At 44.0% G+C, this 26,394-nt stretch overlaps 1 protein-coding gene across 7 annotated transcripts in view; it reads left to right on the top strand.

Moving 5' to 3' along the window:
• The window catches only part of ZNF606 (zinc finger protein 606), a 53,994-nt gene extending 28,728 nt beyond the window's left edge, over positions 1 to 25,266 (top strand). For 4 of the 7 annotated variants that reach the window (XM_082863270.1, XM_082863267.1, XM_082863268.1 and 1 more), the window contains 6 exons: positions 6,349 to 6,457; positions 7,192 to 7,248; positions 7,863 to 7,951; positions 16,358 to 16,484; positions 16,713 to 16,811; positions 21,899 to 25,266. In XM_082863270.1, coding sequence (XP_082719396.1) covers positions 6,427 to 6,457; positions 7,192 to 7,248; positions 7,863 to 7,951; positions 16,358 to 16,484; positions 16,713 to 16,811; positions 21,899 to 23,886 — 2,391 coding nt within the window. In that variant the 5' untranslated portion in view covers positions 6,349 to 6,426 and the 3' untranslated portion in view covers positions 23,887 to 25,266. Of the gene's footprint in view, positions 1 to 4,969; positions 5,282 to 5,550; positions 5,686 to 6,348; positions 6,458 to 7,191; positions 7,249 to 7,862; positions 7,952 to 16,357; positions 16,485 to 16,712; positions 16,812 to 18,331; positions 18,391 to 21,898 lie in introns of those variants that run through there. The other 3 variants (XM_082863272.1, XM_082863269.1, XM_082863271.1) reach the window with 3 other exon arrangements.
• The last annotated feature ends 1,128 nt before the right edge of the window (positions 25,267 to 26,394 follow it).

Genomic DNA, 26,394 nt, shown 5'->3' with positions numbered 1-26,394 from the left:
GCGGACTCTCAATCACTGCGCCACCAGGGAAGCCCCCCTTGACCTTTTTTTTAAAAATTATTTTTCTTTTGGCCACGCCATGCGGCCTGTGGGATCTTAGATCCCCTATCAGGGGTTGAACCCGTGCCCCCTGCAATGGAAGCGCTGGGTCTTAACCACTGGACCTCCAGGGAAGTTCCAATTTTGACGTTTAAATCTGTAAAACCATCACCACAATCAAGAAAATGAATATGACCATCACCCCCGCACGTTTCTTCATGCCCCGTGAAGTCTCTCCTCCTACCTCTCCACATCCTTCCCCATTCCTCTGTTCCCAAATGACCACAGGTCTGCTTTCGGTTACTATAGATTAGCTTGAATTTTCTAGACTTGTATATAAATGGAATGATATGTTGCATACTCTTTTTTTGGGGGGAGGGGGAGCTGGCTTCTTTTACTTAGCATAATTATTTTGATATCCATCCATGTTGTTGCATGTATCAATAGGTCATTCCATTTTACTGCTGACTAGTATTCCATTTTATGGATCTACTACAATTTGTTTATCCAGTCATTTGTTGGTGGACATTTGGGTTGTTTCCAGTTTGGAGCTATTACAAGTAAAGCTGCTATGAACACTAGTATAGTGTACAAGTCTTTGTATGGACATATATTTCCTTTTCGATAAATAGGATTAAAACATCTGGATCATACAGTAGGTGTAAGTTCAGCATTTTAAGAAACTGTCATTTTGTTTTTCAAAGTGGTTATACCATTTTACATTCCCATCAGCAAAGTATGAGAGTTCCAGTTCCTCCACATCCCCATCAATATTTGGTATAGTCAGTCTTTTTGATTTTTGCAACTCCAGTAGATGTGTATTGGATTCTCGTTGTGTTTTTTTTGTTTTGTTTTGCGGTACGCGGGCCTCTCACTGTTGTGGTCTCTCCCGTTATGGAGCACAGGCTCTGGACACGCAGGCTCAGCGGCCATGGCTCACGGGCCTAGCCGCTCCGCGGCATGTGGGATCTTCCCGGACCGGGGCACGAACCCACGTCCCCTGCATTGGCAGGCAGACTCTCAACCACTGCGCCACCAGGGAAGCCCTGTTTTTTTTAAATAAATTTATTTATTTAATTTATTTATTTTTGGCTGTGTTGGGTCTTTGTTGCTACGCGTGGGCTTTCTCTAGTTTTGGTGAGCAAGGGCTACTCTTCATTGCGGTACGCGGGCTTCTCATTGCAGTGGCTACTCTTGTTGCAGAGCATGGGCTCTAGGTGCGCGGGCTTCAGTAGTTGTGGCACGCAGGCTCAGTAGTTGTGGCTCATGGGCTCTAGAGCGCAGGCTCAGTAGCTGTGGTGCATGGGCTTAGTTGCTCTGTGGCATGTAGGATTTTCCCAGACCAGGGATTGAACCTGTGTCCCCTGCATTCTTAACCACTGCGCCACCAGGGAAACCACTGATTGTGGTTTTAATTTATATTTCTCTAATTACTATTGATGTTGAGCATCTTTTCAAGTGCTTGTTTGTCATTTGCCCATCTTCTTTCATGAAAATATTTTACTCTTTTTTCAAAAATTGGGTTCTAATTGTTGATCCACTTTAATTTTTGTACACGGTGTGAGTTAAGGATCAAAGTTCTTTTTTAAAAAAAAAAAATAAAGATAGATATCCTGTTGTTCCAGTACTACTTGTTGCAAAGGCTATCCTTTTCCCACTGTGTTGCCTTCTGTGCCATTGTAAAAAATCAGTTATCCATAGATGTATGGGTTTATTTCTGAACTATATATTCTGTTTCATTGATGTATCTGTTTATACCAATACCATGCTGTTTCGATTATGTACTTTATAATAATTTTTGAGATCAGATAGTGCTAACTCTCCAATTTTCTTCATTTCTGAGTTGTTTTTATTATTCTAGGTCTTTGCATTTTCATATGATTCCATGTCTACAAAAACTCCTGCTGGGATTTTGATTGGAAATGCATTGAATCTATATATTTGAAGATAATTGACATCCTAACAATATTGAGTCCTCTAACATATAAACAAGTATATTTCTCTATTTGTTTAGGTCTTCTTTAATTTCTGTCAGCAATATTTTGTTTTCAATGTATGAATTCTTCACATCTTTTGTCACATTTATCCCTAAGTATTTCATATTTTTTGATGTTGCGGTAAATGGTATTTTTACTATTTTCAATTTCCAGTTGTTCATTATAAGCATATAAAAAGGCAATTGTTGGGACTTCCCTGGCTGTCAAGTGGTTAAGACTTTGCATTGCAGTGCAGGGGGGTGCAGGTTCGATCCCTGGTTACAGAGCTAAGATCCCACATGCCTCATGGCCAAAAAACCAAAACATAAAACAGAAGCAATACTGTAACAAATTCAATAAAGACTTTTAAAAAATGGTCCACGTCAAAAAAATAATCTTTAAAAATAATGCAAAAATAATAATAATGCAGTTTTTAAATAATGCATTAGGACTCCATGCTTCCACTGCAGGGGGCCGGGTTCGATTCCCTAGTTGGGGAACTAAGATGCCACATGCCACACAGAAAAAAAAAACAACACTGAAAGGATAAATCTTTCCTTATATATGGAGCAAAAAATGCAAGTTGCAGATGAAATCTTATGCATTTATATGAATGCAAAACGTGCTTTTTATTGCTTTCGAACACAGGCATGTAAAGTTTCAGGAAATGTATGGAGTGATCCACATCTCATTCAGGATAGTGGCTGCCTCTGGAGGAAGGGGGGGTTTCTATTGGCGAGGGAAACACAGGTGTTTCAGCCTGTAGGTTGATTTTTTTTTTTTCAGCTTAGGAGTGTGTTCACAGGGTTTCATTGAATCTCTGACGAGTTTACTATATTTTACATGTTTTTCTTAAAAGAAAAACGAGCAGACGTCTAACGTTAAATTCCAGAGATGTGAGAATTTGGATGCTGAATGGTGAACTGGTGGCAAAGAAAAGCTGTGGAAGGGGGAGCTTCTGCATGGTCACCAGCAGTAAAGAAGCATCTTGACGTCCTTCTGGGGGGACTCAGAATCCCATAGTGTTGACCTTAGTGACTTTTGGACTCTTAGCTGGAGAAGATGAGTTAATCCTAGGATTTGAGAGCATAAGGTAACTTCAAGTCTAGCTGACTTGTGCTAGTTATTATACTATTGGCGACCCTACAACCCAGTTCATAAAATACCCTACTTATTCCAAGTAATGTATCCTGGACTCCTCCTCCCTTTACCTTAAAAAAAAGAAAAAAATTAATTAAGTTTTATTTATTTAGTTTTGGCTGCACTGGGTCTTCCTTGCTGCGTGCAGGCTTTCTCTAGTTGTGGCCAGTGCGGGCTACTCTTCATTGTGGCGTGCAGACTTCTCATTGCGGTGGCTTCTCTTGTTGCAGAGCATGGGCTCTAGGTGCGCGGGCTTCAGTAGTTGTGGCTCATGGGCTCTAGAGCGCAGGCTCAGTAGTTGTGGCACACGGGCTTAGTTGCTCTGCAGCATGTGGGATCTTCCCAGACCAGGGCTCGAACCTGTGTCCCCTGCATTGGCAGGTGGATTCTTAACCACTGAGCCACCAGGGAAGCCCCCCCTTTACCTTTCATTCTTATCTGGTTATGAGGAAATGGAACCAGCTGAAGCCCTTCACGTGGCATGGAGTGACCACATTTTGGGCACCTCTCAGAGGAAGGGCATGTCCACAGACAACCTAGATTCTCCTACTGCTCTGGTCTCTCCCCACTCAGAAACCTCAGTAACAGCTCAGACGTAGCCCAGACTTCCATAATGTGGCATCCAAGATGGCTGTTCGCCCCAGCGTTTGCCACCTCGTGACAGAGAGAACAAGGTAGCATCCAACAAGCTGGGGTACCTGAAGTAGGAGAGGGCCTGGGTATTAGGGAAGCAGTATCATCACACACCTGTAACCCACTCCCCACCGGGCCCTGGTGAACTGCTCTGCATTGAGAGGCCTCCTCCATGCCCTTCCTTGTTCTGGGTATTACAGACTGGACCGCAGCCCAGGATGCACAACCTTTAACCTACTGCCTGTTGGCGCTACCTTTTGAACGCTAACATTTCCACAGTCTGACCACGGATCACCACCCACGTTGATTACTGCATTGGTACAAAGGTCACTCTGGTCCTTCCCTCACCCTCTTTAACTCTGCTCTCCACACAGAAGCCACAGTGAGTGATCCTTTGAGGAGGCCAGAGCCCATGACTGCTCTGCTCAGAACCATGCCCTGGCTCACAGCCAGAGCCATTCCGATGCCCCTAAGGCTCTCTGCAATTGGCCACTCTCTGACCACCATGCTGTCCCCCCAACTAATCAGTCGAAACTAGGGTGGAGAAATGAACAGGCATGGCGAATAAGGAGCAAGGAGGAAGGGGCCAGGGAGCTCTGAGCAAGGGTCACCCCCAACACAGCTGGGAAGGAGGCCTCGGTCCAGCGGACTCAAATTCGTCTCGGTAACAAGGAGTAGGGCTTCATATGTGAGGGGGAGCTCAAAATTAGGTTCCTTGTCCAAAAAGGGTATCCTAACAATCACTTCCTTACAATCTTTTAACTACTGAACGAAAAGGAAAGTGCTCAGACTTCAACCAAGTTCCCACCGCTAAGTGCGGCTACAGCAAGCCGCCGTTCTACGGACGGGCAAACTGAGGCTCGCCGACCGGCGATTTACCGAGGCCCCCTAACTCAGGCAGCGGTGGCTGGGGAGCGCGGTCCGCCGCTGGGAAAGCACCGCCCGCCTCGCCGAGGTCTCTGGCACGGCGGTCCGGGTAAATCCCTAGAAGGAGGAACTCGGAGGCCGAGCACCTCCAGGAACTTGCCAAGGTCTAACCGGAAGCGCTTCGCCTGGAACTACCACTCCCAGCAGCCTGCGCGGCGCGTCCCGGTCGACGCCGGGCCGGGGTGGGTGGGGGGAGCGACCGCCATTGTCCGCTGCTGAGGTGAGGCGGTCGCCCAGACCGTGGGGTTGCTACTGCTGCCGCTGCCGCTGCCGCTGGCCGGGAGGTCGGGAGAACGGGTGGAGAGAGCCGACGCCTACACTCGCGGCGGGCGCGACGCCAGGGCAGGTCCCTCGGCCCGCCTACGGCCTCGCGGCCGCGCTGGAACAACTGGGCGGGCCTGGGTGAGCCCTGCGCGTCGGGCCTTTGTCCTCCGGGCGGGAACCCCAGACGCACGGGCGAGCCGGGCCGAACGTCCCCGGCGAAGCAAACGCGAGCTTGTTAAGTCGCCCGCGAAGAGCGGCGGGCACTGGCCCTCAGGGGTGCGAGGCCGGTGGTTGCGAACCAGGTGAGTCCGGCCGTTCCCGGGACGGGCTGAGAGCATCGCACCCGCGGCAGGGTTGCGGAGGAAATCCGGGGCGGGAGGCCAGGAAGCAGGAGGCGAGGACCCCTTCGAGGCCGTTCCGGGGAGTCTACCCTTCCTTCCCTGGCGGGCGTTTCTCGTACGAGTCCGTTCTCATCTGACGCAGAGGCAAGTCAAAAGTGGGTTGGGAACAGCCCAGGGCTCCTTTAAACGTACAGTGACCGAGGACTTTGTCAAGTTGCAGGCGAGAGTGCAGAATACTCAGTGTGCCGACTTGGAGTTCGGGCGCAGATCCCGGTGCCCCTGGTGCCCAGTGGGCGTCCCAGCGCTTTATGCACTCTCCCAGGAATCCGCAGAGCTCTGCCAATGGGCGTCGGGCCCTCAGAGAGGTGCGGGACTTGCATAAATAAGCCTAGAACTTAGGGAGTTGGGGATGGTCTGGGCTCCAAACCCGGCTTTCTTTTGGCCTCTGCACCAGCAGAGACAGACAGACTTGGGCCTGGTAGGTCTTCCAGGGGGATTTTTTTCTTTTTAAAGATAAAATTTAAGTAACATAAAATTAACCATTTAATAGTACAAGTCAGTGATTTTTTTGTGCTTTCAGAACGTTGTGCAGTCATCACCACTATATAATTCCAGAACATTTTCATAACAACCCCCAAGGAAAAAACCCCTGAACCCATTAAGCATTCATTCCCCCGTTCCTCCTTCCTTTCTGCTCTAGACAGCCACTTACATGTGAAGGTTGTACGTAGATTTTATAGTAATTTTCGTTAAATCAACAGAAAAGCTACCTTGTCCTTGTCAGTAGCTGTCTCTTGAGAACTGTTGACAAATTTCTGCTCTCTTATTCTGGAACGTGCCCATTTTTCAGCTAATTCTTGTCACTCTTCATTTCTCTTAAGAAATTCTGTTATGTTTTTGACATGTAAATTGTATTCTTATAATGCTCTGTAGGAGTGTTTTTGTTTCTGTGGATGTGTTCTCTTTATTCCCACTGGATCTTCTGTGAGGAAAGACCATTTTTTGTCTTTTTACACTTTTATCACTAGGTGGGTATTGCAGTTGCTTTCAGTAATCACCCAAATCCACTGCTCCTGGGCAAGCTCCTGGTGGATTAATCCTGCAGGATGGCAGCCATCAACCCGTGGGCTTCGTGGGGTGAGTACAAATCTTGTTTCTTCTGGGCCTCCCCAGCAATGATGTGCTGGAGAGGGGCTGAGGGCTTTTGGGATTGGGGAGGGGGGGGTCTCTCTGTCTTGGTATAGAATTAGAACTGAGTGAGATTTCTTTAAAAAGTTCGTTGTTTGTATTAAAGTCAGTGTAATTTTTGTGTATTTCATAGTCATCTCCTGAGAAGTCTCATGAGTTTTAAGAGATTTTCTAGTGATTTGTGTGACAGTCGTACGTACAACCAAAATTTCTCTACTACTCCCGTATTTTTTTACTATTATTATTGTTTCTTATTATATAGCAGTGTTTTATGATATAAGAACAATGTTAAAATAGTGTCAGTGGTGTGTTTTATCTTTAAGCGAGCTTTCATGTATCTGTCATTAAAGATATCAAAGGAGTATCTTTCTACTAATATTTTTTAAAAATTAAGTAATGTTAAATTTTATCAAATACCTGTCCAGCCTATTTAAGTAGTTCTGTCCTTAATGGTTCTGTTGCTGTGTCATATCAATAAAATTCCTGAAAGTGACCCACCTGTGCATTTCTGCTATAAATCTAGCTTATGTTGGGTTTGTTTCACACGTCCTTGGTCTCTACTTATGGAATTTTGTTTTGCGCATTAGTGAGACAGTTCTCCTTTTCCATTTGTAGCCTTTAGTCACTAGGATTGGTGTCACAGTTCTTTCCTTTCCTTGTCCTAACCGGATCCTCTGATGCAGGTATCTTTACGGACCAGTCCTGGGGGATGGCGGCTGTTGACCCGTGGGCCTCCTGGGGTGAGTCAAGAACTTTTGTCCCCGGACTTCCCTGGTGGTCCAGCAGTTAAGACTCCACACTTCCATTGCTGGGGATGCGGGTTCCATCCCTGGTCAGGGAACTATGATCCGACATGCCTCATGGTGTGGCAAAAAAAACAACTTGTGTCCCCATCAGCCACATTGGTTAACATGTTGTGGTCTCTCCCAACAGTAACCTGCCATTGCCAGGGAATTAGAGCTGGGGAGGAGGGGGCCGGGGGCGTGGGGTCTGGTCCAGCTCTGTCTCTGGGCAGAGCTGGAACAGAGAGGGACCAGAACACTCCACTGGGGGGTACAGTGTGATGATATCTCCAGGACAGGATGCATGAGAATGAATGTGTGGCCACTTAGGGCTCAGGCCTAGAAAGTCTGTGAAGAGACACTTTGTCTAAGACAGTACCTCAGCAAGGGGAGATTATCCCTGTGTTTAGGCACATTCTTTAATTTCTCGGCCCCACTGCTTTCATCTATAACATGAGGAGGTAGGGTTTTTCCCTTGCCCAAAGGGGAAGGACAGGGTCAGGAGGTGGGACTCATGTGGTCACACTTCTGGGAGGGAGAACTGCCTCTGTGACTTCACTTTCCTCCCCCAGCTCTGTGTCCTCAGGACTCTACCTGGTGCGTGGAGAAGACCCCTGAGGAGAGAAGGAGGGCCCCCAGGCTTCCGACAGCCCAGGCCCAGGTGAGATGGGGCTTTTGCTTTTTCGTGAAGGGTTGCCCTGTTCCCTAAGGTGTTCAGGGTGTTCCCGGCCATCCCAGTCGATGTACTTCCTCAGTTTACCACAGCTAGGGTTTGGGTAAAGAAGGAATCAGCTAGAAGTTTATTGATTCCTGAGCACAGGTCGGGAGAATTCTGTTTTCCATGACTTGCAGCCTCACTGTCAACCAGCCTGTTCAGAGTCCCGGGCCCCAGCTGTGCTGTGGGCTGTTTGGTGGATAAGGGGCAACCCTCTTCTGGCTAGCATCCCCCTCTTCTTTTTCCCTCCCACCTTCCCTCATGTATTCAGTGCCTGACTCAGATTGATGATGTCTGCTGAGCTCTGTGCTCTTGTTCTCTGAGGAGAACAAGGTGAAGTGTTAGCCCCCATCCTGAGGAGCTCCCATGCCACTTTCCAGGGTGGTTCAGTCAACTGCTGAGACTTCACCATCTGCCTAGTGCTGCACATGTTGTTCAGGACACAAGCCAGAGGTGCTTAGGGAGGCCCTGAGCCCTGGAGGAGCTGAGCACAACTGATGCCTTGGGAGAGTCTGCATAGAGGCCGTGGGGCACAGAGCACCTGGGGTCCTTTTGCTGTGGAGAGGAGGCTGCCTGGGAGATAGAACACCCCTGAGCCAAGGGGTAAAGGGGACACATCAGCCGGGTGGGCATAGCCTGCTGAGCAGGAATCTGGCCTCCTGTAGCACCATGGGGACACACCACATGACCAGCATCTGGGTGAAGGCTGGCCATAATTAGATTTTAGGCCAAAGAGGCCAGGACAAACCCAGCCGCATCCTGAATGCCCGCCACCGAGCTGGGTCTCCATCCTGGTGGTAATGAGAAGCCTCAGAAGTGTTGGAAGCAGGAGGAACCAGGGTCTAGAATGTGGCTGGAAAGTTGCCTCTGGCAGGGGAGTGGAAAGAATGGGGGCTGTGGGAAGCAGGCTGGCGTATCAGGCTTCAGTCTGACCAGCACCTGGAAGCCAGATCTGAGAGGTATAAGGGAGTCGAAGCAGGAGGACTTCGTGACTGTAAGGGCACAAGGGTGGTTCCCAAGAGAAATAGGGCAGCACAGTTCATGACGTTGGACAGGTGTCATCTCCCTCCTCCCCTCTTGCTCAGCCCCCTTACTTGAGGCAGCCACTTAAAAAAATTTTTTTAATAAAAGCTTTATTAAAATATTAATGTACCATAAAGTTCAACTTTTTAAAGTATGTAGCTCAGTGGGTTTTAGTATATTCACAGAACTCTGCAACCATCACCAGTATCTAATTCTAGAACATTTTCATCATTCCAAAAAGAAACCCTATACCCATTAGTAGTTACTCCCTGTTTCCCCAACTCTCAGCTCCTGGCAACCACTAATCTACTTTCTCTGTATTTGCGTATTATGGGCATTTCATATAAAGGGAATCATATAATATATGGCCTTTTGTGTCTGGCTTTCATGGGTCCTGTATGTCATATCGTTTATCAGTATTTTATTTCTTTTCATGACTTGGAAGTAGCCATTTTTAACTTATGTTTCAGTTTCTTAGGGTTTTTTCTAAATGAGAGATTTTTATCCTAGTTCTTCACATTTACATGTACTCTAATGATTGTCTGCTGTGAAAGACAAAAATAGTTTCATTACTATATTTAGATTTTTCATTTCTAAGTTAAAATAATGAATCAAGCAAATGTGAGATACTGTGATATAAAAATGTTAATAACATCTCTGCTTAGCATTACGCCTCCCGCCAAGTTAAAAAAAAAATTAACAAAACCTCCCACGGTTTCAAGGCTGACTGGTGAAGCACGTCGTGAGTATGCTGTCCCCACGTCACAGCACTGCCGTCTCAGGTCTGAGCCACGTAATGAGGGCATCACAGCTTGGGTGACTGGTGTTCGTTGCTCTTACAACGTGCGGTCATTTGCAGACAATCGATAGTGAAGCTAGACTAGGCTGAAAGATGGGCCCTGATCAGTTGCTTGGGAACAGAAGTTAGCTGTAGTGAAGTGCTGTGAAGAAATTCTAATAACCACTGTGCTGCACTCTGCTGTCCATTTATATGAGGGTTTCTGAGAGTTATTAGAGTTAATGCCGAGAAAATAAAATGGAGAATTAAAATAACACCACCCTCTAATGTCTGAAGAGTTGTGATTTGTGAGCATGTACTCCTGGCCCCTTCCCACACCCACTTTGGATCTTTCCCTGTGGGAAACTCAAGACTTGAATGTGTGAGTTTTGTATTAAGTGAGGTCTTGGGAACACAAACAAGAGCGCCTTATCCCTCTATTGTTCCCTCCAAATTAAATATTTATTGAAATAAAGCATTCACCTGGTGAAAATATCAAATGCTGTCATCCCTTGTTATCTGAATAGTCTGATCTTACAAACATGTTGGTTAGTGAAGTTTCAGCTAGTGGGAGCCCATTATTTTGATGAATAGGGAAAATAATAATATCCCAGCCCATATAAAAACCCCAGCCAGACCCCCCCAAATATGGAAACTCTCAAACCCCCACTATAACAATCCACCAAAGATTTCTGCACAGTAAACATTCACATAAAACACGAATTAATGGAATACTCTGCCTCCGTCTTTGGTTGTTTCAAGGTTGAGCACAGTTTAGTTATATTTTCCTTCTCTGCAAAGAGCTTGCCCTAAAATATTAATAAATAATGAAATTCTGAAGATGCCAGAGAGTATATCTGGACTTCGCCAGGTTCCATGAAGGGGCCAGTTGTCAGAGAATTCAGGTAATGCAGGAGCAATCAGATGAGATCCTTAGCTGTCAGGTAAACAGCTAAGACCCAGCTCAGAACCCCCTACATCCTCCCTTAAACCCTCCTGTAGTTTAAACGTGAGGCTGGTGTGTCAGATTTCATAAAGTGCCTTAGAATGTCTAGATAAATGATTATACTTGTGTACAAAGCAACATGTCCAAAAATGTTTACAAGAATTTGGGTGAAACATCTTTGCAAGTCATCCTGGCAGATGATATTTGGAAAGTAGGAGTTCAGGTAAGGGTTACCTGTGAAATGGAAGGGCTCACTCCTACCTAGGGGGTGGGGCCCTTCTCTGTTCTGCTTCCTTGCTCCTAAGCATTAGGTAACTGAGGCTTTCGTCTCCCAGCCCCACCTCTTGTCTCCACAGCTGGTGAGACTAGGTGCCTATCTTCTGCTGTCTCTTCTGTTTCATCACCAGCCTCAGTTTTGCATTTTCTTTGTATCCCTAAGGCCTCCAGGAGTTGTGGGCCCTGACATTGGGGCATATTCTGCTAGGGGTCTTTTTTCTTCCTGCTTGGCAGTCCATGGGCCCTTCCAGTTTTGATGACATCTCTCAACTCTGAAAATATTTTTTATTTAAATTTTTATTTTGACAAATTCCATAACTGCAGAAAAGTATAAAAAGTGATTAAACAGGGTCCCACTCCAAATCATCGTTAATGTTTTGCCATATTTACCTTTCGTTCTTTTTAGTCCCCAATCACATTCTTTTTGCACCCTTCCTGACAACAACCACTTAAGATACGTACATAGTTAATCCATTTTCATACTCATGTAGGTAATAAACTATATAGACATTATAAGGTAATAATCTGTTTTTTTTAACAATGCTTTTTCTACATGTAGCTTTTCTACACCTTTCAAGGTCAATTTTGAGGTATATCCATGTGGTAGATGAAGGTCAAGTACATTCCTTTTGCCACATCAGAGAAGCGCACTCTACTCATCTCTTCTGAGAATAAGCTTATAAGTCCTTCCTCCTTCCGCCATTTTTCCTATTCCAAACAAAGCCCTGTGGAAGTTCTTTTAGTTTTGCTTTGTGCGCACATTTAAGTTTATCTAGGCATACCTTGGAGGCAGCACTTCGCTGAGTTTTAGGGTGTTTGTGTTTTCCGTGTGACCAGTGCTTCCACGTGGTTCTGAAAGGGCAAAGCCCCTTCTCAGTCTCCCCACTCAGAAGGTGTATATTTCCCTGCATCTTTGCTGCCACTTGACAATATTAATATCGGGTCTTTTAATTTTTGTTTACCTCAAGACCACAAAAGTTTATTGCATTATTTTAATTTGCATGTTTTTGATTGCTAGTGAGGTTGAATATCTTTAAATGAGTTATTGGCCATCTGTATTTCCTTCTTTCTCTGTGTGTCTCCCATCCCTAGATTTCTGTAGATTCTCACATTAATATGTAGGCATTTCATGCTTTCTGGATCCTGAGTCTTTGCCACATATGGTTTATCTTCTCCAAATCTATAGCTTGTCTCTATGGTGTCTTTTATCAGTGAAATGTTTTTTGGTATATTTTTGTCAAATATATCTGTCTTTGTTTATGGCTAGTGTTGGTTGTGTCTTTTTTAAAGAAGTCCTGTGTTTTTAAAAAATTCCCTCCTGTTTTCCTTTATATTATTTTTCTGAGGTTGTCTGTTAGATGGCCCCCTGACTGCTGTGTTTTTTATCTCTTCTTCATATTCTCTGAGCCTCTTGTATTATCCTGTCCTATTTTATACCGAATCTTTCCAATCTGGGAATTAGAAGTATAGGTCATTGGAAGTTGGATGTGACTGCTGCCTGGATTCTCTGTCCTCTTAGCTGCTAAGTTCAGTCTTTCCACCTGTGCAGATGTTCCTCATGTGTGCAGGGGCCCTCTGGTCTGTCTTTGTTTACCAGAGAAGAGCTGTGAGGCTGTGTCTGACAGATCTGCTTTGTGCACCTGAGCAGGTCTGGTTCCTGATTGACCTGCCTCTAGGTCTCTGTCTCTATCTGTCTCTCTCCCTCCCTCCCCTGACAAGTCTCACTCTAATCTCCGTGTGCCTCGGTGGGCCAGGATCACCAGGTCGGTTCTGCTTCCGGTTTCCTGGGTGCACAGCTGGCTGTTAGGCCACAGACCCCTCCCCTCTCCCTGTGTTGGGCTGAAGGGGTCTCAACTCCAGGGTAGTCACTCATCCAGGCAGCCTGAGAACCTCCCACACTCTTGAGTATGAGGAGGGTCCAGGGAGTTTTTCCCACAAGGCAAACTGGCTGGCAGGGATGTGGGGCAACTGGCAAAGTTGTCCTGAATATAGAGGTCCTGAGTATAGACCTTGCAGCCTGATTCTCCTGGCTTCAGTGGCATTTAAGCTCAGAGCCCAGAGCCTCTCTTGGGGTCCTGCTTCCCCTGCAGCCCCTTCTAATGTGCAGGCCTGGGGTCTCCTTTGCTCTGGTTCCTTGGTCAGCCACACTCATCTCCCCATCTTGCGGGAATGTGTAGAACACCACATGCCGACGGCCTCTTCGCTGGCCCGTTATGTCGTTTACTTTCTTAAAAAAAACTTTTGGAGGGGCTTCCCTGGTGGTGCAGCGGTTGAGAGTCCGCCTGCCAATGCAGGAGACGCGGGTTCGTGCCCCGGTCTGGGAGGATCCCACATGCCGTGGAGCTGCTGGGCCCGTGAGCCATGGCCGCCGAGCCTGCGCGTCCAGAGCCTGTGCTCTGCAGCAGGGGAGGCCACATCAGTGAGAGGCCCATGTACCGCAAAAAAGAAAAAAAAAAATCTTTTGGAGATTTAAAAACCCTACGAGTTTCCTGTTGCCGCTATAACAGATTACCACAAACTTAATGGCTTAGAACAACATGAATTTATTCTCATGTTCTGGAGTCTGAAGTCTAGAATGGGTCTACAGGGTTGTGTTCTTTCTGGAGGCTCAAGGGAGAGGCTGCTTCCTTGCTTTCACTCGCTTCTAGAGGCTACCTGCCATTTCTTGGCTCGTGGCCCCTTCCTCCATCTTCAGTGCGCATCACTCCGACCTCTGCTTGCATTGTCTCCTTTTCTCTGACGCATACACTCCTACCTCTTTCACTTGTAAGGACCCTTGTGATTTCATTGAGCCCACTGGATAATCCAAGATAGTCTTCCCATCTCAACATCCTTAACGTAATCACATCTCTGTAACTATGACATCTTTTGTCATATTAAGGTAACAGTCATTAGGACATGGACGTCTTTGGCAGTGCCATTATTCAGCTGACGACAGACACCCATATTCACCAGCCTTAGCAAATGTCACCTTCCAACTTTCTGCCTTTTCATTTATTCGGACAACCTTTTAAAAAAAAAAAACTAGAGTATTTTATAGCAAAGCACAGATACTGTATCATTTCACACTTCTGTGTATGTATCTGAGACATTCATACCTTTTAGAAGATAAACACAATACCTTTACACACCCAACAAAATTAACAACAGTAATTCCTTACTATTACCTAATACCAAGCCCATATTCACTTTTCCCCACTTGTCCCCAAAATGTCTTTTGCAGTTGTTATTCAAATCAGGATCCAAGCAAGGACCACATGTTGCATGTGCTTCATATACTGAAGAAACCAGGTCACCTGTCTTGGGTTGCCTGATTTTGCCTTTGTGATGTCCTTGGATGAGTTCCTCTATCCAGCTGTCTCCCATAGACTGGTAGTTGAGCTAGAGGATAGGGCAGATTCAGGCTTTGTGTTTTGGGCAAGAGTACTTGATAGGTGGTGCTGGGTCCTTCTTACTGTCCTGCATCAGTGGGCACAGGTTGTCTGGTTGGCCCATTTCCAGGTGATGTGATGGATTAGTGGCTGCAGGTATTGTCAGCCTGACCCCTCCATCGGACATTTCCCTTATGCCTTTCACCTGTGGTTTAGCAGTCATCGATGATCATTGCCAATGTCCACTATTTTAGTAGGGGTTGCAGAATCTCTCTAGTGATTTCATTCCTTCTGTGTCAGTTAGATGTGGTGGTTTTGTTCCTTTTTAAGTATGTGTATGGGGATCTGTTGGGGTCTTGGGAAGGGTGGGAGGTGAACTTGTGGCTCAGTCCACCAGCTTGACAGCTGCCACGGTGTGGGCTTGGACCTTGTTAACTATTGAACTTTGAAGCCATCTAAGTAGGTGCCACCCTTGAGATTAGGGAGCATGAGATGGGCACACCAGGAGCACCCTGGGCAGGAAGCCTGGCCTCCCAGCTGGTCTCCCAAGTGTGATCACTCTGAAAGTGCATTGAGTTTAGGTATGGTGCACACTTCGGTTTTGTGCACTTCTCTACCCGAATGTTACATTTAAGTAAAAAAAGTTTACCCCAAAAATGTAGAAGCAGCAGCCAGTAAGGAAACTGAGGCCTGGGCATGTCTGTAAGAGGAAAATAAAAAAATTGGAATGGAGGAGTCCAAGGCTAAGGAGGGTTTCACTAAAGGAGGTTGTGAATAGCAGTTGTAAATGCTTTTTGGAGTTAGAGAATCACTGGAGCAGAAGCAGTTCTGTGTTTCAAGCCAGTCATGTGAAGGTGGAGGAGGAGCAGTTCAGACCAGCAGAGCAAAGTCTACACTGAAGACCAGCATGAGGGCTGACCCTGGTCGGGGATGACTCTCAGGACAGAAAGGAAGGCCACATGCGGGTGGAAGAGAAGTGAATAGCAGGCTGTGAGGAAGTGGAGGGATGCTTGGAGTGGAAGCGCACTGCACGTGTATCCATTCAGTGGGTGTTTGTCCTGGGGATGATTCTGCACTGACATGGAAGGGAGGACTGTAGTGCACAGACAGCCCAAGAGGGGGCCCTAGGAAGGAGCAGGGGCTGTGGGGTTTGTCGCTCACTCACCTCCCATGAAGCACAGCTCGCTCCCCAGTCCCCCTGCCACAACCTGGAAGTGCCCAGATACCTGAGGCTCACGTTGATGGCTTCAAAGGACTGTAAGGGATGCATTCATTGCAAAAATCAGACTTCCCTTTAGCTTTCTAGTGGGTATTCTTGGTTCTCTTTTTCCTAAAAACATCAGTTTGAACTTTTTCAAAATCAAAGTGCTTTGACAGCAACTGTAAGTGATTCTCTTTGGCTTGGGCTGCTCTGCTTAATCCTGTCTCACCCCTACCTCCAGTCCTTGGGTCGGAGACAATCTGGGAGTGGAAGTGTCTCTGCTGTGGCCAAGAAGGCGGTCACCCTTCCAGGTCCTAGATCTACACGTGGAGCAGACTTGAGCCCCAGGTTCTCTGGTCTGTGACCAGGACTCAGAGTCTGCATCCACCCTGGTCCTGGTCTCAGTCTTATTAAGTGTCTGCAGTTCCAGAGAAGCAGGAGGAATTGCCCAGATGGGAGTCCTGTCCATACTAGCCAGTGTTAACTAGAATTGGGCAAGATCTTAGGAGAGACCTGCTCATCTCTATTGTGGTTATTATGGGCCCAGATATCTAACTCCCTAAGAGTACATCCCAAATGCAGGGCCCTGGGTGGCTCCCAGTGAGACCTGACCCACGTCAGTGAGAATACCGAACGCATCCAGGACAATTCCTCTATGTACTATCTCCTCTCCAGGGCTGTCAGCCTCACTCCATCCCCAGAAAACACTGGAGTGGGGGTAGCTCCGGGCTGAGGAGGAACATGTGTGCTCTTTTAGGAACCAGTGACCTTCAAGGATGTGGCTGTGGACTTCACCCAAGAGGAATGGGGGCAGCTGGACCCTGTTCAGAGGACCCTGTACCGTGATGTGATGCTGGAGACCTATGGGCATCTGCTCTCTGTGGGTAAGGCGGGGACTGCCCAAGTAAACGATGCTGTCCCCCTTGCAATCCCCTGTGCTACTCTCTGTTTACAAGCTTACGAGGCCTCAGAAGGGCTGAGATGATCTTGAGCCCTGAGGTTCAAGGATGAAATCCCTATTGCTCATAAAGCATGAAGTGAAGTCATTCATGAGAAATAGACAAGGGAGGGTTACATGGCTCTACAAGTCTGTGTTTTTCCTCCACATGTAGGGAATAAGATCGCCAAGCCTGAGGTCATATCCCTGTTGGAGCAAGGGGAAGAACCGTGGTCGGTGGAGCAGGCATATCCTCCTCAAGGCACTTGTCCAGGTGAGAGCAGACCCCAGGTGGGAGCGAGGAACCTTCCTCCAAGCCATCCTTGTTTGGGAAGTGGGCTGAGGCCGTGAGGAGTTCACTTCCTCAGAGACGGTCACAGTTCCTTCCAAGGAGCTTTATCCCTTTATCCCTTGACTCTTTTCTGCTGTTGATTCAGAGCAAAGATGCCCACCTTTTTAACACGGTAACAGTTTTTGTATGCTACAGTTTCCCTCCTCACCTCTCATGTTCTTTGCTTTGTCCCTTTGTCTAAGAAGACTTCTCATTCATTTACCTGCTTTTTAATGTTTTATTGCCAAACTTGTGGCCTGTAGTCACTAACTCTTCTTACAAAAATACAACAAAAAATGTTTTTTTAATATAGATAATGTATTTACATGATTCAAAAAACTCAAAGCTATATAAAATGTGTAAGCTGAAAAAAATCTCATTTATACTCTCTCCTCTTATCCACATTATTATTATTCTCCAGAGAGACACACAGATAGACACACAGACACACAGAGGCACACACAGGTAACCACTTTCCTTTTACTATAAATTTTGGGGTTATTTTATTAGTGGTTGCCCTGGGAATTATAATTAACATCTTAATTTATAACAATTTAGTTTGGGTTACTATCAGTTTAATTTTGATAGTATACAAAAACTTTGCTTCTGTATAGCTCTGTCCTCCCTCTTTTGTGCTATTATTATCACAAATTACATCTGTACATTGTGTTTCAACATAGATTCATAACATATTTTTAATTTATTTATAATTATTGCTTTATGTAGTTGTCTTTTAAATCAGATAGGAAACAAACAAAAAATGCATTTGTATCGTCTTCTTGTATTTACCTATGTAGTTACCTTTACTGGTAGTCAGTATTTCGAGTTAGTGTCTTTTCATTTCAGCCTAAAGAACTCCTTTTAGCATTTCTTGTAGGGCAGGTTTACTAGCAGCAAACTCTTAGCTTTTTTTTATCGGAGAATGTCTTGATTTCTCCACTTTTGAATGATAGTTTTGCCAGGTATAGAATTCATGGTTGACATATTTCTTTTTCTCTCTGGCCTCCGTGGTTTCTGATGAGAAATAAGCTGTTTATCTTGTTGAGGATCCCGTGTATATGATGACTTGCTTCTCTCTTGTTGCTTTCAGGATTCTCTCTTTGGCTTTGGCTTTTGAAAGTTTAATTACAGTGTGTATGCATGGGCCTTCTAGATTCCCAGGAATATGTTAGGACTTTTCAAACCTATGGACATCTCACTCCTCAGGTTTTCCTTTCATTTTCTGGTTTGTGTATTGTGTACCCCGTCTGTTTTCCATCACCTCAGACAGTAACGCTTTAAAACATTGCCATTAAACGTTTGACAAATACCTACTTCCTAGAAGTTTTTAGCGCTGTGCAAGTTCCCACAAGCCTTTCAAGTGGGGTCTTCCTGGGAACCACCAAACAGGTCAGATAATGACTGTTGTTTGGGAATGAGGCTTTGAAAAAGCTCTAGCTTTGTTCTGTTCCTTCTATCACCAGAAATGTGAGCTGTTATTTTCCAAGGCTACTGCTGAGTTGAGGAGTCAGATGGGATTAGGGTAAGTTAAAATGCCACAAAACTCACCGTTATTATTGAAACTCAGTTTTCCTTGAATAAACTCTCCCTGGGTTGCTGCAAGTCTTTGGTTAATTTAGAGAATTCAGAAGAAACTTATTCTGTCAGGTTTTGCCAGTTTTATGGTTGCTTTTATGGAGTGGTGAAATTTCACTGATGTCTTACCGAGGTTAATTGCTTGCAATAATTTCTATTGTTTGTTTCCTGAGTTTTTTAATGCAATTATAAGAATATAGGCATATGTAGTTACTTTTTACCTTTCCAAAGGTAGAATACAATACACATCATTCTGTATCTTGTTGTTTTTAATTTAACAATATACCATGGCCCCCTCTTGAGTCCTGAAGTTGTACATCTTCCCATCTAACGAAGTGAACTTTTGAGGAGTCTTAACCAGCTGCCCCCTATCTGGATCTGAAACCTTCCACCAAGGAGTCATGAATTCCAGAAGCTTTAATGGTCAGTGCTGACCATTCTAAGTAACTGTCCTGAGCCCTGTGGTTCCACCACCTCCATCCTTACACTTCTGCCTTCTTGGAAATCATCTCAACTGTCTCCTTGATCTTGGTAGAACCAGGAATCTCAGCTCTCCCTTCTAGATTGTTTCCCCGTCTTCCTGATCTATATCCCTGATGCCAACCTTCTGTGAGTCTGCTAAGCTGGAAATGGGGAAGCCATCCTGACTGCCTGCTCTTTCCTCTCTAAGAAGTAATCTCTTGTCTGACTTCTGAGATTTTCTTCCTCTGAAATGTCAGCTGTGTCATTCAGCTTCCACCAACATCACCCTCAGGTAGGCACCCTCATAAAATTCCAGCTCAAGTTGGTGAGTGAATTATTATTTGTTATTAGCCCCCTCAGATGTTGTTTCTAGATTTATATCCCTGAAATCTTCCATTATGAGGTCTCTGCCAGTAAACCTACAGTGACTTGAGTTGCCTTTTAAATAACTCTGACCAGATTTCAAGACCTTCCAATTTTTTCTATTATTTTGCTCATTTCCTGACTAGTTCCTGCAGTTTACTCAGCTGGCATCCTTAAGGCCCTCCTTACATTTCAGTCACATCACGCATGCCTTTGCTCATGCCATACCAGCAGTCTGTCTGTATTTGAGCCATGCCCGAAGACTGAGCTCATGTTATTTCTCTTGTGTGAAACCTTCCTTGATTGCTTCTGTCGTGGTCTCCTTTTCTGACCTCCCATCCACTTAGCATCTACAACCCCACAAACTCTCAGTGATGTAATGTGTGTATTCATAACTGTTTAGATCGTCACCTCATCACATAGATTATAATTTACAGGTGGAAGAGACACTCAGGCCGTAAGTACTGAGTATGAAGCTGGACGGACATTATTTATCTAATCAGTGACTTGGTCAGCTACCATTTTTTAAAGTTTCTACTGGAAAAATTCAAAAGTTGTTTGAAGATCATTCCCTAACTACTAGAAGCTAAGCTTAAAATTGATAGTAAGTGCCATTTCTTGAGCAGAGTAGGATCTCTCCTGTTGTAATGGACTTGGGTAATAAAAGAGGGAAAATGGTGTATAGTGAAGAAGAAGAAAAACCTGGAGAAAGAGGACAAGGGTCTAGGCCCTGTTGGGTACCTGCAGCATTAGACCCTGTGGTATGCTGAATAATGAATGATACCCACCCCTGCAAAATGTCCACATCTGAAACTTGTGAATATGGTGCCTTATATGGCAAAAGAGACTTTTTCAGATGTGAATTAAACTAGGGATCTTGAGATAGATTATCTTGGATTGTCTGGATGGGCCCATGTTATTGTGAGGTCATTCTAAGAGTGAGGCAGGAGTGTCAGAGACACAGAGATGTGACTGACAGAAGCAAAGGTTGGAATGATAAACTTTGAAGATGGAGGGGGGAGCTACAAGCCAAAGAATGCAGGCAGCTTTTAAAGATGGCAAAGGCAAGGATGTGGATTTTCCCCTAGAGCTTCTGAAGGAAAGTTATCTTGATTTTAGCCCAGTGAAAGCCATTTAGAACTTCTGACTTTCAGACTGTGAGACAGTGAGTTTGTTATTTTAAGCCACAACATGTGTGGTAATTTGTTACAGCAGCAATAAGAAACTAATACAGACCCCTGTTGTTGGAGGACTGATACCTCAGCAGTGATGATAGGTAGCTTCCACATATTGAATTTGCCAGACATTTTGCTGGATTCACAATCTCATTTAATCTTCAGAAAAGTCACGTAAGGATAGTGGCAGAGCCAGTACTTAAATACAGATTATCAGACTATAACTCCTGTATCTGCTTCATTGCAGTGTGCTGTCTTTCCAGTCTATCTCTTTTGTCATTATTCTACACGTTAGAAGAACTTTAGGAGTATCCTGAAACCACGTGATTTTTGCCGTTCAGGAGGATGATTTTGTGTTATTGACTGAACTCTGTGAGATAGGAAATAATGTGATAGCTTGAAGCCTTTGTTGGTGATACTTTCTCTTAACCCCATCCCCTTCTTTTTTTGGCAGGTGTCAAAGTAGGGGAACAGTAAGGACATTATAACATAGAAATGAATTAGCACACTTTAATAATTTAAACATTAGTTTCTGAGGGGCTGGTTGTTCATCTGTCTTTTGTTAAGCCAGTTATTATTTTTTCACCTTAGTAGTATTAAATGCATCTGGATCCTCCAGACAACCCCCAGGTTCAGTGATTCATTAGAAGGACTCCCTGGACTCAAAAGGCATTATATTCAGGGTAATGGTTTATTACAATGCAAGGACACAAAGCAACATCAGCAGAGGGTAAAGGTGCATGGAGCAAGGTCTGGAGGAAACCAAATGCAAGCTTTCAGTAGTTCTTTCCCAGTGGAGTTGCAAAGAACACACTTAATTCCTTCAGCAATGAGTTGTGTGAAGTGTCATCTACTAGGGAAGCTTGCCCAAGCCTGTGAGTCCAGGGTGTTTATTGGCGGTTGGTCATTTAGACACACATGACTGACTGAGTAATCATGGAAGCTCCAGAACCCCAGAAGGAAGCAGGTGTTCACCATAAATGACATTGTTTGTACAAACTGTCTAGAGAAGTTGGTACAGTATACTTCAAGGGTTCAAGCATGCAGAACACTCTTATGAGTTAGAACATTCCAGGATCTCAGTCCTTAGGAGTTGGCCGAGGGCCAGTCATGAAACAGGCCTTCTTGGGAATGTGCAAAGTGTGACCAACTCAAGTGTGTAGAGTTAACTCTTTCCTGCACACACGTAATAACTGGTCCTCCTTTTCATGGGAAGATACTCCTAAATGGGTTTTATTCATATTCAGTGCACACTTTGTATTCTGGTTAACTACTTTTGTTCACTTTTTACTATTCTTCTCTTTCCTATTACAATCTTCCTCTGGGTTACAAGTCTATTTGGAAACAAGTTCATGCTTACCTTTTCAATAATATGGACAGTAAATCTTACCTTTTCCACTCTACTCTTAGAAGTTCTTTCCCTATGCTCTCATGGATATTTTCTGTTTATTTCAGAATGGGTGAGAAATCTTGAAAGCAAAGCGTTGATCCCAACACAGAGCATTCTTGAGGAGGAACAGTCCCATAGCATGAAGTTGGAGAGATACATATGGGATGATCCTTGGTTCTCCAGGTTAGAAGTTTTGGGATGTAAAGACCAATTAGAAATGTATCACATGAACCAGAGTACAGCTATGAGGCAAATGGTCTTCATGCAAAAGCAAGTACTGTCTCAAAGAGGCGCTGAGTTCTGTGAACTTGGGGCAGGGTGTAGCCAGAGACTAAGCATTGTTCCATCTCAGAAAGTTTCTCAAATAGAACATTTCTATAAGCCTGATACAAATGCTGAAAGTTGGAGATGTAACTCAGCCATAATGTATGCAGATAAGATTACCTGTGAAAATAATGAGTATGACAAAGCCTTCTACCACTCCATGCAACCTGTTCACCCTGCAAGGGTGCAAACTGGAGATAATCTTTTCAAATGTACTGATGCTGTTAAATCTTTCAATCATATACTGCATTTTGGTGATCATATGGGAATGCATACAGGAGAAAAACTATATGAATATAAGGAATGCCATCAAATCTTTAACCAGAGCCCATCATTTAGTGAACATCCAGGACTTCATATTGGAGGAAACCAGTATGATTACAAAGAATATGAGAATATCTTTTACTTTTCATCCTTTATGGAACATCAAAAAATTGGTACTGTAGAGAAAGCATATAAATACAATGAATGGGAGAAAGTCTTTGGGTATGACTCATTCCTTACACAGCATACAAGCACTTACACTGCAGAGAAACCCTACGAATATAATGAATGTGGGACGTCTTTTATCTGGAGCTCTTACCTTATCCAACATAAGAAAACTCATACTGGAGAGAAACCCTATGAATGTGATAAATGTGGAAAAGTTTTTAGGAATCGTTCAGCCCTTACTAAACATGAACGGACTCACACTGGAATCAAACCCTATGAATGTAATAAATGTGGAAAAGCCTTCAGCTGGAATTCTCATCTTATTGTACACAAGAGAATTCATACGGGAGAGAAACCTTATGTATGTAATGAATGTGGGAAGTCTTTCAACTGGAACTCCCATCTTATTGGACATCAGAGAACTCATACTGGAGAGAAACCTTTTGAATGTACTGAATGTGGGAAATCTTTCAGCTGGAGCTCCCATCTTATTGCCCACATGAGAATGCATACTGGAGAGAAGCCCTTTAAATGTGATGAATGTGAAAAAGCTTTTAGGGATTACTCAGCCCTTAGTAAACATGAAAGAACTCACTCTGGAGCAAAACCATATAAATGTACTGAATGTGGAAAATCCTTCAGCTGGAGCTCCCACCTTATTGCCCATCAGAGAACTCACACAGGAGAGAAACCCTATAACTGTCAGGAATGTGGCAAAGCATTCAGAGAACGTTCAGCCCTCACTAAACATGAAATAATTCATTCTGGAATTAAGCCCTATGAATGTAATAAATGTGGAAAATCATGCAGCCAGATGGCTCACCTTGTTAGACATCAAAGGACTCATACTGGAGAGAAGCCCTATGAGTGCAATAAATGTGGAAAATCCTTCAGCCAGAGTTGCCACCTTGTTGCCCATCGGAGAATCCACACTGGTGAGAAACCCTACAAATGTAATCAATGTGAAAGATCCTTTAACTGTAGCTCTCATCTTATTGCACACAGGAGAACTCATACTGGAGAGAAACCATATAGATGTAATGAATGTGGGAAAGCATTTAATGAGAGTTCTTCCCTTATTGTACATCTGAGAAACCATACTGGAGAAAAACCCTACAAATGTAATCATTGTGAGAAAGCTTTCTGTAAGAATTCTTCTCTTATTATTCATCAGAGAATGCATAGTGGAGAGAAACGCTTTATATGCACTGACTGTGGAAAAGCCTTTAGTGGTCACTCAGCCCTACTTCAACACCAGAGAAATCATAGTGAAGAGAAACTCTGTGAATTGAATTGATGAGAGATTTTTCTTTTATTGTACATTTGATAACACATTGAAAAAAAACCTATAAGTATAATCAAGAGGGGAAATTTTTAATACTAGTTCAGTAAGACTTCTCCCCTTATTAATCAGTAGAAATTATCATCGTAGAAGAAACCTGTGAATGAAAAGAATAGGCAAAAGCCTTCCACAGTTGTGTAGCCTTTATTTAACATCAAATAATTACAGTGAAGAGGACACCAGGAATCCTACTTGAGCAACATGAACGTAGGGAATGAGACATCTTTTTGTAAGAGATCTCAACTATTTGTGGATCAGAGTGCATTGTTAAGGGAAAAACTTTATCCTAGGAAAAGTGTTTCAACTAGAAATCCGCTGTTTTGCATCAAGCTGGAATATTGGATGGAAGCTTTACAATGACATTTTGTGCATCATTATGGAAACACAGATTGTGCTATTATAAGGGGAGGGTCTGGGTGCCCTTTAAGGAATAGAATATGGAATACTAAACGTGAATTTAAGGAAAAAAAAAGTGTTGAATGGAATATCTACTGTTGATTGAGATTAACCTTAGAAAAGATTAGTAAATGAGATTACTAATGATGGAAAGGTATTGCCCATAAGTATGAGACTGATGTTGTTGGAACAAAAGGTGATACTTAATAACCCAGTGTGTCAGTGACCATGGTTTACTCATTACTGCATTGTTGGACAATTAGTTTGTAATCTGTTTTAGGCAGTCACTGTAAGTTATAATTATGGATACTGAGTCAATATACATAACAAAAAAAGGAATAAAAAGGACACAAAATTGTATATACATATCTACTATAACATCTAAAAAGTGTATATGCATAACGACTGGAAAGACCCATGGATAAATTAACCCAGTTAAGGTTTTTTTTTAAGTTTTACAAACACATACAGCACTTATCACGTGCTAAACTTTGTTTTAAATACTTTTCAAATATTAACTTGTTCAGTCCCCTTAATTCTATGAGATAGGTACTATTATCCCAGTTTTACAAAGGGAGAAACTGAGGCAGAAATCATCAGAAACCTACCTAAGGACACACAGCTAGTTAGGAATAGAAAGATTGTTTGGCTCCAGAGATTGTTTTAACCACTGTGTTGCACTGCCTCTGCAGTGATTTTTTTTCCCCTAATGTTTTTTTTTTTTTAATTTTGTCCAGTGTTCTTATAGTAGATATTTGATAATAAAAATCAAATTCCTAAACAATGAGAAGTAAAGTTACCTGGCTTTCTACCCTGTGGGATTTCGGGTACCATGAGAGCAAACCTCCCTTTGGAATACGAAGTCTGGATTGGACATTCAGAATCAGTGCATTTTCTGGGCCCTGGGTTCCCTAGAATTTCACCACCTATGACCCTGAAGATTACAGCAGAGCAGGGGCTGGAGGACTCACTGGAGGTTTGGGCAAGTCAGAGGAAATGCCCCTTGATGGGTTTAGAATGCCCTTCATGAGTCAGAGGGCAAGAGACACATCTGCACATGAGAGCACCATTTCTCAAGGTCTCTGTAGAATTCAATGTTTATATTTTCTTTATCTTCTCCAGATGAAGAGATTACTTGATAGTAAGGAAGATTCAGAAGGAAAGGGAGCTAATCAGTCATAAAATGAGGAAGTTTCTCTGAGTGCTCAGAGTGGAAAGGGGGCAAGATGACTAGGAGGACTTGGGTGGCATTTCTTCGGTTCACAAATATTTCCTGTATTTCCCTAAGGTAGGGCTATAATTAGGGGCCAGCAGTCCTTCCTGGATGGGTTTCAAGGGCATTGGTTAGAAATCCAGGGTACAGAAGGTTCATCTAGTTCTCGAGGGGTCCATGACTCTCCAGTGGTTGAGAAAAAGTGGCCTGCTGGTATGGTGGGACTCTGTGCTCACTGTCAAACTCCTGTAGCTGGTGCTTCCATAGGTATGTAACAGTGACCCTACCTTAATGTATAGGGGTTGCCCAGTAAAGGTTGCAGGGGTAAATTAATTGGATTTCTTATATGATTTGTGCAGAGATCCTTGGAGAGAATAGAGGCAGCACTATTAACCTCTGTAAGAGACAGCAGCCTAATGCATCAAGAGGTGTACTGCCAATATATGGGTATTGTATTCTAATACCCAAAGTAATATACTTTGAACCCAGATTTTCTGATTTAGGGACTACAAAGGATTTTGTAAGTTATACACAAATATTCCACAAGCATCCTGGCAAGTTCTGTAACTGTACCACTAAGCTTAGTATCTTTTAAAAAATATTTCTAAAAGGGCCTCCTGGACTTTTAAAGTGTCCTTCTAAAAGGGTCCCAGACTTCTGCTTCCTCCTAGAAGGATTCCCTACCTCCCTACCACCTATTACACAACCTTATGTATGCCCAGGGCTCCCAGGTCCCCTCTTACCTCCCTATTCTAACCCACATCTAGCTCAGTTCATTGCCCTTTTGATCCCCACGCTCCACTCTTCCCCAACTCTGAAACCTGCTGGGCCCAGTTGGAACTCTCCATTCAGCC

This window comes from Leucopleurus acutus, assembly GCF_964270905.1.
Source record: "Leucopleurus acutus genome assembly, chromosome: 20".
NCBI classification, from domain to species: Eukaryota; Metazoa; Chordata; class Mammalia; order Artiodactyla; family Delphinidae; genus Leucopleurus; species Leucopleurus acutus.
This window is presented reverse-complemented; position numbering and strand designations above follow the sequence as displayed.